The 15,385-nt window shown below is 39.1% G+C and overlaps 1 protein-coding gene and 1 long non-coding RNA gene across 2 annotated transcripts in view; one reads left to right on the top strand and one right to left on the bottom strand.

The window, feature by feature from the left end:
* The window catches only part of TMEM30A (transmembrane protein 30A), a 31,163-nt gene extending 23,106 nt beyond the window's left edge, over positions 1–8,057 (bottom strand). Inside the window, exon 1 of the mRNA XM_032153015.2 lies at positions 7,449–8,057. Coding sequence (XP_032008906.1) covers positions 7,449–7,997 — 549 coding nt within the window. The 5' untranslated portion in view covers positions 7,998–8,057. The remainder of the gene's footprint in view (positions 1–7,448) is intronic.
* LOC116468847 (uncharacterized) lies at positions 7,980–14,912 on the top strand. The gene is made up of 3 exons (XR_009212264.1): positions 7,980–8,354; positions 14,111–14,183; positions 14,840–14,912. It is a non-coding gene; the product is annotated as an uncharacterized LOC116468847 (long non-coding RNA).
* The last annotated feature ends 473 nt before the right edge of the window (positions 14,913–15,385 follow it).

Genomic DNA, 15,385 nt, shown 5'->3' with positions numbered 1-15,385 from the left:
TGAATCCCACCTGTGTGACTAAGCAGAAAACTTAATCTCAGATTCAATGTCCTCATCAAAAAAAAAAAAAAATGGAGAGAATAATAATGTTACCCTTGTTAAGTGTCACTGTATCAACCAACGTGATGTATGTAAAACTCTTAGCAGAGTAAACTCTCAAAAAATGTTAGCCATTATTAATAGTTTTATTATGAAATACAATTAAGATAAGCCAGACACAGTGGCTTGTGCCTGTAATCCCAGCTACTCGGGAGGCTGAGGCAAGAAGATCACTTGAGCCCAGGAGTTTGAGGCTACAGTGAGCTATGAACATGCCACTGCACTCTAGCCTGGGCGACGGCAAGGCCCCATCTCTATTTTTTTTTAAAAAAAGGCCAGGTGCGGTGGCTAATAATGCTTGTAATCCCAACACTTTGGGAGGACATGGCAAGAGGACTGCTTGAGGCCAGGAGGTCAAGAGCAGCCTGGGCAACCAAGCGAGACCCCCATCTCTAGCAAAAATTTTAAAATTGGCCAGTCCTGGTGGCATGCGCCTATAGTCCTAGTTACTCAAGAGGCTGAGGTGGAAGGGCTGCTTGAGCCTAGGAGTTCGAGTTTGCAGTGTGCTAGGACTGTACCACTGCAATGAGCCTGAGCAACAGAGCAAGACCTTGTCTCTAAAAAAGAAAAATAAAATAAAAATAAAAGATAGGATATTTTTGTTTTTTAAGGAGAAACCAAAACACATTTATATGCTGAACAGAGATGGAAAAAAGAGGTTGAAGAAAACAAGAGGAAGATGGTGATATTCAATACTCCTATAACTTTTTTTTTAAGTATCAGCAAAGCCACATACCTAACTCGCTTTTCACGTGAAAAAACATTATTAATGACTTTCACTATGAAATCAAGTTGTATTCAATATTATTATAATCAATATAAAAATGCAAACATTAATTCCAGCGTCTAAACTACTACTCTCACGTCTATGTGAGATCTAGTTCTCATCCTGATGACATACCATTTCACCACCAGATAAATCTTCCTCTAACCCTGTGTTGCAGAGACTGCTAATAGCAACCCCTCACCTCAATTTCTATTCTATCTTTCTTTCACAGTACAAAACTCTCACTTACTGAGAACCTTGTTATCAGAATGAAAACATTTTCCAGCCTCCCTTGTAGCTTGTGTGGCCTTGTTACTAAGTGGAGGTGGCACATGACAGTTTTCAAGAACCTTCTTTAAAAGGCCTTTATCCCTTTGTTCATCCCTTCTTCCACACTGCTACCGTGAAAAGGCAATTAGAATCCTAGCTTCCATGCTGAACTATAAGCATGAGACCCAATTCCTAAGAATGGCTGGGCAGTAAATGATTAGATCAAGTGAAGACTCAGTAAAACAGAACCTCCATGACAGCCTCATACTATGTTCCTAAGGCATCTTACATGAGAATGAAAACCGTAATTACTCATTGCTCAACCCACTCCTGATAGTGTAGCAATCATGTCACTTCCCTGGTTTAATATATTCATTATCAAATACTCAAGACTATCCACAATCTAGCACCAGCTAATTTGCCCTTACTCCTATTTTGTCTATATACTTTTTGATTTCCTGCCACTAGATCGTTGTTCATATTAATCACCTTTCTTGGAATGCATCCAAACCTCCCCTAAAGAAGTGCTATTTATCAAGCACCAGCTCAAAGCCCACTTCCTACACAGGGTTCCATGGTCATTAGAAATAGATGTGATTGCATCCTCCTTTGAACTACCAAAGGATATTCTTGCCTGTGCCATTCACCTAGCAATGCTTAGTTTTCTTGTTATTGTGTCTCATCTTCCCCAAAAGATGCCACGCTCCTTAAGAAGGTCCTCTGCTCCAAAAAGGTGTGTGGGGGGGGGGGGGGGGGGGGGGGGGAGGGAAGTCCTGTTCCCAAACTTTCCCTATCTCCCACTATTCCCAGAGATGCACTTTGAAGAAAATGTATGAAGACAATGTCTAATGTTGATTAAAATCCTTTATAAATTTAACTCAGCTTATGAGTTTTCACCATCAAATAAAACCACAACACCCTTTATCAGCTAAAATTCAAGGGTAGCCAGACATAATGTCCAGACCTTAATAAAACCTTATGGGCCTAACAATCCTTTATTTTTTGAATAAAGTGGTTACCATGGGTTGTAACAACTTTATTCAAAAAATAAAGTTCACACTAAAGCACATAGTTCCTATCTTTAGAAACAAAAGAGGCTACCAAGTGGAAGAGGAGCTACATACAGTTCCCTCATTTTGAAAAATTAATGCTTACAAATGTCAAGAGCATACAAGGCACAGTGCAAACTACAAGGATAGTCTGGAGACTTGCCCGTTAGCTAAAATCCAAGACAAAGAACCAGAGGCAAAATAGAACAGATGTAGATGAACAGATAAGAGATATCACATTCTCAGCTTTGTTTTGCTACCACTGCAATTGTTCACCTAAGTCAAACTGGCATTTCTTCTTGGTAATTCTAAAAATACATTCTATTCCTAAGAAACAGACTCAGAATTTAATGCAGTGGGAAAGGAGGAATTTGAAAGATGTGCATTTTTTACACTATATAGGAAAAGGACTGGAAAACTTCCATTTTGAATGTAAATTTATCAAAAAGGAAATCAACATAAGACCTAAACAGGTCATTCAACAAAATGCTGAGTAAAAAGGTAAATCATTTTAAGTATTAATCAAATTAAGTTAAAAATCATATTTTAAGTACTCCCCCTTGAACTGATTATTCCACACTAAATGATTTATCTGAAGTCTTTTCAAGAGACCTTAATGAAGACAAAGGGTAAGTAAAATAAAACTTTCAAAAGCAACTTTCTTTAGGCTGCCTGATTTTTGTCTGTGACAAAGAAATGAAGAATGATGTTCCTAAGCCAAGATTAATGGTAAATTTTATATCTACTAAATCTGTACAAACAGAACCTAAGCAATTGCCAGGGATCATTACACCTACCTTGAACAATTATTGAGGACTAGAATATGTAAATTAAACACAGCTATTTGTGTAGCAAATGCTAACTTTGCTGGTATGATTCATTAAAACTCTAAGTCATGGGCAGGCAATTTTTTCTATAAGAGGCCAGAAAGTAAATACTTTAGGCTTTGTGGACCCAGAAGCACGGTCCAAGATATTAGGTATGTAGCTTCTTATGTAACAAGAGAGAAAACAAATTTGCAACAATTTTTATTGATAAAATTCAAAATGCAACAATAATATGTACAATTTTTTGGTAACATAGGTCTACTAATACTAATGAGAAGAATGGCAATTTTAGAGGAGACATTTCTCATAATTGGGATTCAAAGTTAGTGCTCTCCTATCATCAAATCGATTACAAATGTTCATCTGTAAAATGTTCCTGGGCCATGCAAAACATTCCAGCTGGCCATATTTACTTTCGCATTCCTTGCTCTAAGTACTAACATTACTTGAGAAACAAGTTAAGACACTAACACCACAAACCTTAATTTCCAAAAGTCAGCTTCTAAGTAACTAAAATCAACTTGAATATTAAAACCTTAAATTTTTTAACATAAAAGTGCCTAATCTTTAACAATAATTTATACAAAGCAACTTATTCTTCCCTGACTCTTAGCTAAAGCCTAAGTATAACAAAGATTACTAAATACAGATAAGAAATTTAATGTCCTTAAAAATCTTATAATCTAATAATTCAATTTAGGAGTAAAAACATACATAAAAATTTTTATCAGAAACTAGGACAACAGAAAATAATCAGGATTAAATAATCGAGAGCAGTAAATAAGGTGAAGAAGAAAGTTGAGAGTTTATCAAACGTGGGGAATGGGGAGCTAATTCACTAAGATCTCATGAAAATGTACCTTAAGGCCGGGCGCGGTGGCTCACGCTTGTAATCCCAGCACTTTGGGAGGCCGAGGCGGGCGGATCACGAGGTCAGGAGATCGAGACCACGGTGAAACCCCGTCTCTACTAAAAAATACAAAAAAAAATTAGCCGGGCGTGGTGGCGGGCGCCTGTAGTCCCAGCTACTCGGAGAGGCTGAGGCAGGAGAATGGCGCGAACCCGGGAGGCGGAGCTTGCAGTGAGCAGAGATCGAGCCACTGCACTCCAGCCTCGGCGACAGAGCGAGACTCCGTCTCAAAAAAAAAAAAAAAAAAAAAAAGAAAATGTACCTTAAATGTTTTTGGCAACACTAACTTGAAGTAAATGTTTAGTTTTTAAATTTAGTCTCAGTAACAACCTAATCTGACTTTAACCATAAATTTAAAACTATGTAACTTCACACTGATACTTTTACAAAAGTTAAGAATAACCTCACTATATTTTTCAAGTAACCTCTGTATGTCAGTCTCACCAACAAGGGTCCTAGACTAGAAAATCAGTGCCCTTTGAAAGATGTGCCTGACTCACAATTGCCAAATTAAAGGAAATCTTCATTCCTTGCTCCTGATAATAAATGAATATATTAAATATTTAAAATATTTTCTTGTGAATGATAAAGCAATTATGATTTTCTATTAGCCTCATTTTATTTAGATTATTGAAAATCTAAAAACCAACTAAACAAGATACATAAACCTAAAAAGTAGAGGAAATCTGCTACCAAATGTAAGCATTAAAATGTGAAAATATCTCTTTTTTCCAAGACACTTTTCAAAAGTAGTAATTTTTAGTGCAACATTTCTGCAGGAATGAGAAAAATCCAGTGATTTTATACTTGAAAAAGTTTGGATTTTTGATTTTGGCAGTTTAAGCTATATTTAAAAAGCATTTGGATTTGACAAGCCTCCTTTGCCCTAGTAATTTGAACTAAAATAGCAATGAAGTTTTTTTTAAATAAAAAACAAAGTGTGAGTAACTTACAGTATGAAAGTGAATGTTGGTAAGAACTTCTCATTACCCATTTACAACTAGTGGGTAACAAAGGGTAGAGAACAAGCAGGAAACAAGTATGTGTGTTTGGGGAATCTCCAGACACAATTCAGAAGCATTTCTCTATACATTTAGCATCCAAACTTTAAAAATATATATGTGGATTCTGTCTGCACAACTGTATGTCAGTCTCAGTAAAAAATTCCCAATTATTCTTTTCATTTCCTCTTGTTCCAAAGGCAATACAATTTAAACACATCCTGCTTTTTTAAAATCACATTTGAATTGGAAATCACAGAATTTTAGAGTTGAACAGCCTCTTAGAGGTAGTCTAATCTGAATCTTTTGGATCTTCAAGTAAAGAAATTGGACTCAAAATTATACCTAAGATCACCAGTACAGAGTGACAGGGCTGGGATTTCAACCCTAATTCCCTGACTCTTCAGGGCCCTTTTAACCAGGCTAAGCTGCAGCAGATTGTTCAGGCAACTTGAAATCAGAATTACACATGAGAGCCATTTGAAAAATTTCTACTTCGTCTACTGCTTAGGGTGAAGAACCTTAATTTACTCCAAAACCCAAAGATTTTAAGAAAAGTTAAATATTTATTTTTATACTATAGTAAATACTAATGGAAGCTGAGTTCTGAGAATACTAATTTATATACAATTCCAAATTATTGCTATTTTCATCTTATTATCTTAAGAAGTTTAAATAAAATCATTCAAATTTCTGATTTTAAATTATTTTCTTCTACTTTACTAACATTGCAGTAAGGATCTTAGTGTAGGGTGAAAGCTTAAAGCTGGGAATCAAGACACCTGAGTTTCTGTCTCAATTTTTACAATACTCTCAACTAGTTTACTGTCAAATCTCAACCTCTCTATTTCTCATCTCCTGATTAAGGATCAGGAGACAGATCCCTAGTGCCAGACATCTTATTTACATTGCTTCTAATTCTCACACCTTAGAAGATATGAATTATTCTACCTATTTTGCAGGAAACTGAAGCTCAGAGAGATTAAGGAAATTTTCCAAGAAACTGAGCTGGTTAGTAGCTGAGCTGGAATTTAAAACCAGCTCTGCCTGATCCCAGCCAATGCCCATGTTCCTTGCATGACACCACTTTGCCCATATCCTAATATAATGTGTGATCCTAGTATGGTTAGAACAAGAAGTACTACATTTGCAGGATTATTAGGGAGATTAAGGTGATAAAACAAACTAAAATACATGCTGAAAAAAAATACTGTAACTCTCTAGTTGTTAAATTGAGAATGAATTTTTAGTAAAAAACTTTAAAACTAGTTATTCTATAGATACTATTCTTATTACTGTCATCAACACTGAAGTAAGCACTGTAGAATTACAAAATACATCAATCCTGCTTTTAGAGATAACACTGCAAATTAAACTGGAACCCCATCCCTATTTCAGTAGTTAAAAATAAAATTACTCTCAAAGTCCCATTAAATCACATACGTAAGTATATTTATTAAAATGTGTGTGTGTGTGTATAAATAGAACAGAAGGAATCAAGAGAACTTGGTACGAGTTCCTGCCCTTTCAAATAGATATAGAAAAAAAAATTCTCGGATATGCAAGAAAAGATGAGAGATGGTTAATACTGGACACCTATAGAGTATATACTAATACAGTGTACTATCAACCATCTTCACCCCTGCAGATAAATAAAGATACTGTGCTTCTGACAAAGAAATGTTTCCCCAAGTTTTCCTGTCATGTCTTACATATTCAGCAAAGTTAATATCAGTAAAATGTTTGGTAGACAGTGCACAACTTACTCCCTGAGTGTGGTCACTGGCTCTTTTTGTAAAAACAAAAACAAAAACAAAAAACCAGCAAAGGCAGGGCACATTAATAAACGTAGCCTAAAAGCAAAACCAGAATTGAAGTTTCAGGTTATCTTTTATGTATATCTTGCCCTACAACTAAAAATATCGAATTAGGTCAAAATGAAAAGTACTATGCACATCTGTCATAAGTCCTCATATGTGACCTGATAACATGCGACGACAGCTTCTTTACATTAGAATCGTCAATACCTCTACGACTCTGGTTCTTTTCCCAACAATGGCCAAGGTGTTCATCTCTGTGTCTTGGGATACTTCCCACAAAGGTAGTGGCACTTTGACCCTGTCAATTCACTCAGGGTTACATCTACCTAGTTACAATTGCCCCCCGCCCCCACTTCTCTTTTTACCTCCGTGAACAACCCCCGCTAATCCCCACGGAACCACACAACCCGCCCACTGAAGAAGCGTTCTCCACCTGACCTATCTTCTGCATTAAACATTCATTCCGTCTCAGCTCATTCCGTCGATTTGCTCTTTCGTAAATCTCCAGCAAGACAAAGCTAGGACAAACCTGCAATTCAGGAAACCCGCAGAAAGAGAAAAAACAGAGAAACAGAGGGAAGGGGGTGGGGGACGGCGCGGGGTCCGCCAGTCAACTGGATTCTGGGTGCTGGGAAAAGAGTGGAGCGGGCGCGTAGGACCCTCCTCCCGAGCAACGCCAACTCCCACCACAGCTCCCTCCCCTCACCTCGATCTCGCGGATGTTGTTGGAGGTAACAAAGATGCCAATGCCAATGGGAATGAAGATGAGGCCGATGATGAAGAAAATAGGTAGCACCGTGCCAGCCGTAAGGATGGGCTGCCAAGCTGGCAGCCGTTGCTGTTTGAAGGCCGTGTTATCCGGTCTCCGAGTCTTCGCGGTGCCCCCCGGAGCACACGGAGGCCCACCGTCCACTTCATCCTTCGCGTTATAGTTCATCGCCATCGATCCCCGGGGCGCCGCTCCGCGACTTGCAGGTGGACCACCCAGGGGGCCCGCCGGCTGACCCTGACAGGAACCGCTCGAGCGCCGCTGCCGCCGCCGCCGCCGCCAGCAGCGCCACCGCCACGGCCACCTCCGCTGTAGAGCGGAAGAGGCGGGACACTCTTCCGTCAAAGGCCGCTGACGGGAAGCGAAAGTCGGTTGGAGACGCCAGAGGGAGGGAGAGAGGGAGGAGGGAGAAGAAGGAGGGACATGGGGAAGGGAAAGGGGAAGAGGATAGAAGCGTGAACGGAAAGGCGGACGCACCCTGATCATCTGTCCTGTGACGGGCTCAGCCACTGGATCGCGAAGCTACGTTCGCGCATGCGCGGTGCTAGAGCTACGGTGACTCGGCGCCTGCGCTGTAGGCGCGTCTTCGCTCTGTTGGCCGTGGATTTAGTTAGCACACACCTGCCTGCTACTCTGGTTATCGTGGCCATGGCAGGTCTGGATTGCCAGACAGGTTTTTCTTTTTACCTCGAGGCTTTCTCTGAAGGGAGCCAGAGCATTTAAAAGGCGGCCTCAAGGGGGATTGAGTCGGGGGGAGGATTAGCAGTATTTGCTTAGGTTGTAAAACCGCGACTTTATCTAATAAATCGCCATTCAAGGTGCAAATACAAACTTGGAACAGAGGTGCGTGACATGTACCCCTTTTGTCCTAAAGTCAAGAATCAATAATGTGACTTAACCCTATTATCTTGCCTCTAATTAAGCGATTCTCACTTATTCTTTCTCTATTGCTAATTCTCACGTTACTTTTCCCCTTCTTTTCTGTGTCCACCTTTCTCTTTTGCGCATTGATATTGGAAGTGTTTTCTAATAGACTGTAGCTTTTTCTCTTACTGTTATAAAAACCAGGACATATAGCATTACTACAAAATGAGATACTCCGTAAACACTTTAAAGTGCCAGGTATTTAATAACCCAAGAAAATACTCGTAATGTAAAAGGTGACTAAGTCAGGATATTAGAGTAGTGTAGCGACTATAGAAGTACAATATAGAGCGCAACTAAAAAGTGAATAATGGTAACTCAGCTGACCGGATGAAGGATTTTTTTTTCTGTTTCTTTGGACTTTTCTGTATTTTCCAAAATTTCTATAATAGGCGTATGTTATTTGTAAAATTTAAACAATATATACAATCCACATTATATTGACATCTTTGAAATCCAGGCCAGAGAGTAAGTCACATCATTTGAAAACAAATTACTTTTTTTAGGCTTAGTCTGCAGTAATGCCTTAAAGAAGATAAACTGAGGAAAGAGAAAATAAAGAGTGCTTGGTCCTCATAATTTACCGTTAGGCCGGGCGCCGTGGCTCACGCCTGTAATCCCAACACTTTGGGAGGCCGAGGCGGGTGGATCACCGGAGGTCAGGAGTTCGAGACCAGCCTGGCCAACATGATGAAACCCCGTCTTTACTAAAACTACAAAATTAGCTGGGCGTGGTGGCCGCGCCTGTAATCCCAGCTACTTGGGAGGCTGAGGCAGGAGAATCACTTGAACCCGGGAGGCGGAGGTTGCAGTGAGCCAAGATCCGCCATTGCACTCCAGCCTGGGCAACAAGAACGAAACTCAATCTCAAAAAAAAAGAAATTTACAGTTAAATGTTTTTTTCAAAATGACCACAAGTCTCAAAAATGTGAGCCAATCACATGTTTACTACGCACAGTTTAGAGTGATATAATACTTGCTGCCTTCTAATAACCAACTTGCTTGGGTTTGCTCTTACATGACATTTATGCTCAAATTCTTAGCACTACTGACATACTTAGGTCTATATTTTGTTTTGATCTGTTAAGTTTACCTTCAACCCCAGGCTCAAATGGAAAACAATCTATCACAGTTAACGGAGAAGGCACGGAGTCCTTTTATTTTGCTAAGTTCTGTTAGTAAAAATGTATGCCACATTATGGGCATATTGCAAAAGTACATATAAGGCAAGTTTTTCCTCCCCATTTCTGCCTATATCATGCCCACTAAATTTGATAATTATTTAACTGATCTGCTATTCCAGCACTCTGTATAAATGGTCATTTTACCTTCATTTTTTTGTTTTAGTTCTAGTGATCTGAGTGATTGTGATGTATTTATCTGCTTCCTTTTTCTTTATTTTTGTTTGTTCATAGGAAAATGAGTTAATCCCTTGTCTCTTTTTTTATTGGAAATTCCATTTTGACTGAAACATTTACAGAATTGAAACCTCCTGAGATTCTTCCGTAAAACTTACATTTTCAGATGAGGTCCAGATGGATGAAATTGCTTTTCCAGATCTCTTGATATCCCTCCATTTCATTTTCCACTACTGTATTCTTCCACAATATGCATCTTTACCCAGCTGAAACATTTTTTTCAGCACCACATTATTATCCCAGGGGACTCACAATTTTGTGATGTTTTTGGTCACATTATTTTATGAAGTCCTTACTAGGTGGTTTTTCATTTAATCTGCTGAAGTAGGAATTTTCAAAAGAAAGCGTCATTCAGCATTTCTAGGGCAACAAAAGAGAACAGTTCTCACAATGGATTACCATTTATGCATTTTCAAACTGATTGCTAGGAGCGACTGGTGTGTGTTTGTGTGTATGTATGTTGATACATTTAGATTACATTTATATTGTTCAAATGATTGTTCAAGTGCTGATTCTTGGTAAAAGTGGAACTTATGTGGCTAAATGACATTTATTAATGCTATCAGATTAACATTCCAAGTATGCAGTCAATGCACAAGCCCCAGTATAAAAGTGAATCTAAAATGATAGAACAGATGCAAGCCCAACAATCTGAAAAGGTGTATATATTTAGCCTTTGGTTGGGAAGTTTTATACAATTTTCATTTTTTAGTTCAGTTGCTGTGTTGTGCCGCTGAATTCGGTAACCACAAACATCTAAGAAAAAAATACAGAAGAGTAACTATTGGGTATCTCTGGGAACAAGGAAGAGGAAACTGCAGCTGGTCTTTTCCCTGCCTAACCAAAGTGGATTTGCCACACAAATTTGCTTGTTGAGTTCCTTTTATGTTGGGTGCTGCTGTAGGTCTCTAGCTTCTAACCATATTCAAACCATTTCGTGCACATCTGTAACAAGGATGTGTTAAAAAGTTGAAGAGGGCTGAGAAATGTGCCATAGTTTTTACCATCATGAGTTTCAGAGAAGGTTCTTAGTGACTGGAAATGGTTTGAATTATTTTCAGTGGCTGGGTCATATTTTTGCGGAACAACAACAAAAAAAGTACCTTTTCCTTTGCAGTTGACCATGGCAGCTTGGTGGAACTGCAAAATGTTCATTTTTAATTATCTCAGAGGACTTTTAGGAGAAAGAGTGTTGTAGAAATTGTATAATAAACTTCATTTCCTGCATTTATTGCATCAGATATTGATTCAAACTGGCTTTTAAAAATTACTTTTTAAAATTGAATTATTCCTGATTTTTATGTAGTGTACTTATTGAATACTTTCAGTTAGATATTTAGGAAAATCCCTTTGTTCTCACATTGACAGATTGACTGATTAGCCTGAGGTCATAGGTGTTGTGATAGAAAATTTTGCAAGTTCTTGAATAGCCAGTCAGTCATCAGAAATACGAGTCAAGCAAGATATTTTAATGGTTAGTGTCATTAGAGGAAAGAGCAATTACACCAAAATTCTTTAGTAGACAGCCTAAGAACTTTGTTTTGGATGGAAATAAGCCTTCATTTCTCATAATTCCATACTTTTTGGTTTTGGTTTTTTGTTTTTTTTGAGATGCTGTCTCACTCTATCACCCAGGTGGGAGTGCAGTGGCTCGCTGCAACCTCCGCTTCCCAGGCTCAAGCGATTCTCCAACCTCAGCCTCCCAAATACGTGGGACCACAGGTGCGTGCCACCACAGCCAATTAATTTTTTGTATTTTTGGTAGAGACAGGGTTTTGCCATGTTGCCTAGGCTGGTCTCAAACTCCTGAGCTCAGGCGCTTGGCTTCCCAAAGTGCTGGGATTACAGGCGTGCCCGGCCAATTCCATATTTTAAATGAAAGAATGTGATTCTCACAAGACTTCAGACTTCATGACTTCCACTGCATAGAATCTCTCAGTTGATTACATCCCCATGGCACGTGTTTTTTCATTAGGTGCCATCAATTATAGATAAGATCTTTTTTTCAAATATGATGTTGCCATCTCTAGGTTAACAGCCAACTGACATGTTACATGTATAACAGTTAATTTCTTTAAAAAGGGGAACAGAGGAGGAAAGAGGCTTAGTTTACTCCAAGAGAATCGTCAAGAGATACAGGAAAGTAGATATTTTTAAAACGTTAATTCTTTTTTTTTTGGAGACGGAGTCTTGCTCTGTCGCCCAGGTTGGAGTGCAGTGGCATGATCTCAGCTCATTGCTATCTCTGCCTCCCGGGTTCAAGCAATTCTTCTGCCTCAGCCTCCCAAGTAGCTGGGATTACAGGTGCCCACCACCATGCCCGGCTAATTTTTGTATTTTTAGTAGAGACAGGGTTTCACCATGTTGGCCAGGCTGGTCTTGAACCCCTGACCTCAGGTGATCCGCCTGCTTCGGCCTCCCAAAGTGCTGGGATTACAGACGTGAGCCACTGCACCCAGCCTAAAAATGTTAATTCTTTATAAATTATATGTTTGGACCATTTTTAGACTTGTTTTAAATTTATACTTTTCTATTTTTCCAAGTTTTAGAAAACCAGCGTGAGGGGGAGTTCATTTCATCATGATTTTTTTTTTTAACACTTGAGTCACTTGAGTCCTTAAAATAACCGCAACATATTCATGAAGGATCTTCACAAAATGGACTTAAATGTGAAAGTCGGCTTTTGTTGAGCCTCAGAAATCAAACACATTGGGCTAGGCATGGTGGCTCACCCTAGTAATCCCAGTATTTTGGGAGGCTGAGGCAGGCAGATCACGAGGTCAGGAGATCGAGGCCATCCTAGCTCAAACGGTGAAACCCCGTCTCTACTAAAAATACAAAAAATTATCCGGGCGTGGTGGCATGCACCTGTAGTCCCAGCTACTCAGGAGGCTGAGGCAGGAGAATCGTTTGAACCCAGGAGGCGGAGGTTGCAATGAGTCGAGATCGCGCCACTGCACTCCAGCCTGCGCGACAAAGCGAGACTCTGTCTCAAAAAGAAAGAAAGAGAGAGAGAGAGAAAGAAAGAAAGAAAGAAAGAAAGAAAGAAAGAAAGAAAGAAAGAAGAAAGAAAGAAAGAAAGAAAGAAAGAAAGAAAGAAAGAAAGAAAGAAAGAAAGAAAGAAAAAGAAAGAAAGAAATCAAACACATTTTCAGTCAATAGCACTAAATATTTATGACAACAAAGGCAAAGACCAAGGGCTTCCCTCTGACCAGCACACCATAAGGCACAAGATAGGTTCAACAAACTGTTTCACAACATCATTTGTATTGTCACTGAATCTTCTGGGAGGAGAAATCTACACTCGCTGTCTTTGCTTCCTTAACCCAGTCACTCAGTAACCGACTGCTCCCTGACTTCACACCCCACATCCACTCTAACTGCTTTGCTAGCTAATCCCTACCCATCCTTCAAGATTCAGGTCAATAGCCAATTTGAGGAGTACTTATTTGACCCCTTTGGTGGAGTTAAGAGCTACTTTCAGAGCTCAAGGTAATGTATATATGATGTCTGTCCTTGCACTTACGGTGTAGTATTGAAAAATATCTGTTTATATCTGTCTTTGTTACTAGATGTAAATGAATTCCTCAAGGTCAGAGACTGTTTTTATACATTTCTACGTCTCCAACACCTGGCAAAGTGCCTAGGCCATAAGAGGTACTTGATAAATCTTGTTGAACCGATCTACTCTCAGTGAACCCACATTTTAGTGGGAGAGACACCTTGCTGACAACTGAAATATAATGAAGTCAGTGCCACACAAGATGTGTGTTCAAGGGGTTATAGGAGCTCTGAGGAGGTACCACATGTCATCCGCCTTATGATGTCAAAAACTAAACTGTGAGGAAATTGGAAATAAGGTCAGAGTTACATTGTGGTTCTCCATGTAGGAGAATAGACAAAAGAGAGTCTTATGCTAATATTACATGTACTATAAATGCTAAGCAAGGCTGTGTACTCTGGGTGATCATGGTCTTTTCCTCAAGCAGGATCTCATCAGATTGTGGTGACCATGGAAACAGACATCTCTGGTGCCCTCCATTTCTGGGAGATAATCAGTTTGTTGACCCACTGCCTACTTGTGTCAGTGCTCCATGTGGGCACCAATACATGCCCCTTTGTGAAGCAAAAATGAGCACATTTCTGTCAATAAAGCAGTATAAACCATCTTGACGCCTGATGAAACTCTTGTCTTTTTAAAGGCATACCTTCCCTTAGAATCAGTGATTACTGAAGGTTTTTTCTTATTTAATCCAGATGATCTGCCTCTGAAATCTTCCGTGGGCACAGAAATTTCTGCAAGGAAAACATCAGCAACCAGAATAATTTGGTGAGGAAGATTTGGCACAGAATACCCTGACTGAGGTATTGCTCCCAAAGGAGCAATCATCTGGGGTTAGGAGTCAATTATTAGGTGCCTACAAAACACTCTGTTATTTTGACTAAACATGCCTTGCTGTCAAGGAGAAGAAAGAACTGTGCACTGAAAACCAGAACAGCCAAAAAAGAATGTGGCTGTGGTCATGGGAAAGGTCTTTGAATAACAGGGAAAAGGAGACAGGGCAGTTGAAGGAAGGATAAGAAAAGGTTACTTCCTAGCAGGAATTAATAAACTAATGTTTTTATTATTTAATAAGAGAAACCCATTCCTTTGTTTCAGATAAGGCAAAGGCAAGTTCGGATTGGATGTAGCTGTATAGATCCCTATTTCTGGCACAGGCTGATAGAAATAAAGGAAGTCAGAACACAACCCCACTCTCACCCACATCCCACTTTGCAAAAACCATGACCCAAATGCCTCTGTAGATACTGGGCTTTGGACTGCTGGCAAAGCCTCAGGAGCCTGTGCTCTACTGAGTGATCTACCTTTAGATTGACAGCAGCAGCTGTGGAGTAACATCTGAATGTTGATTGACAGTGCAGTTTGTGGGAATAAAGCAGGGAGGGAAACCCTTTAACCAGTTTCCATTTCTTGGTGTCTTAAAGTTTTCATCTTACTGAAGAATCAAATCGTGGTGTAATCCAGAGGAAGAGCATCCCTCATCCTGGCAGCCCTGCTATACCACATCTGCTTATCTATAGTGAAAGACACCATATTTTTAAGAAAATATGAAATGCAGAGATGAAAACTATTTTAGAGCAAATTACTTTAAATAAAAAGAAGGTTGTATACTCATTTTAAATGATTTTAATTTTCTGAATATTATGTTCCAACTCAAGATATTGCACAATGCTTTAATATTACACTTGTTATTTTTCTCACACTAGTGAGATTTTGATAAACATAGTTGACTTTGGAAGTAACAGAGAATGTTTTCATTGGTTAAATAATTTCAATGACCTGTGAGGAACTGAAAGCAAGCTATTACATTCATATAAAAGATAAGTACATATCCATAAATTCACTTGGATTCAATGAAAAATAATAAACTTCTCGTGTACTTAATAAAACTTAAAGGAAACAAAATTTTAAATGGTGCAAAAATAGAATGTATTTCTTAAAGTTTTGAAAACTCTTAGACCTAAAAGAAT

Source organism: Hylobates moloch, unplaced genomic scaffold, assembly GCF_009828535.3.
Source record: "Hylobates moloch isolate HMO894 unplaced genomic scaffold, HMol_V3 SCAFFOLD_2, whole genome shotgun sequence".
Classification (NCBI taxonomy): Eukaryota; Metazoa; Chordata; class Mammalia; order Primates; family Hylobatidae; genus Hylobates; species Hylobates moloch.
The sequence above is the reverse complement of the archived record's forward strand: the minus strand, read 5'-3'. Positions and strand labels throughout refer to the sequence as shown.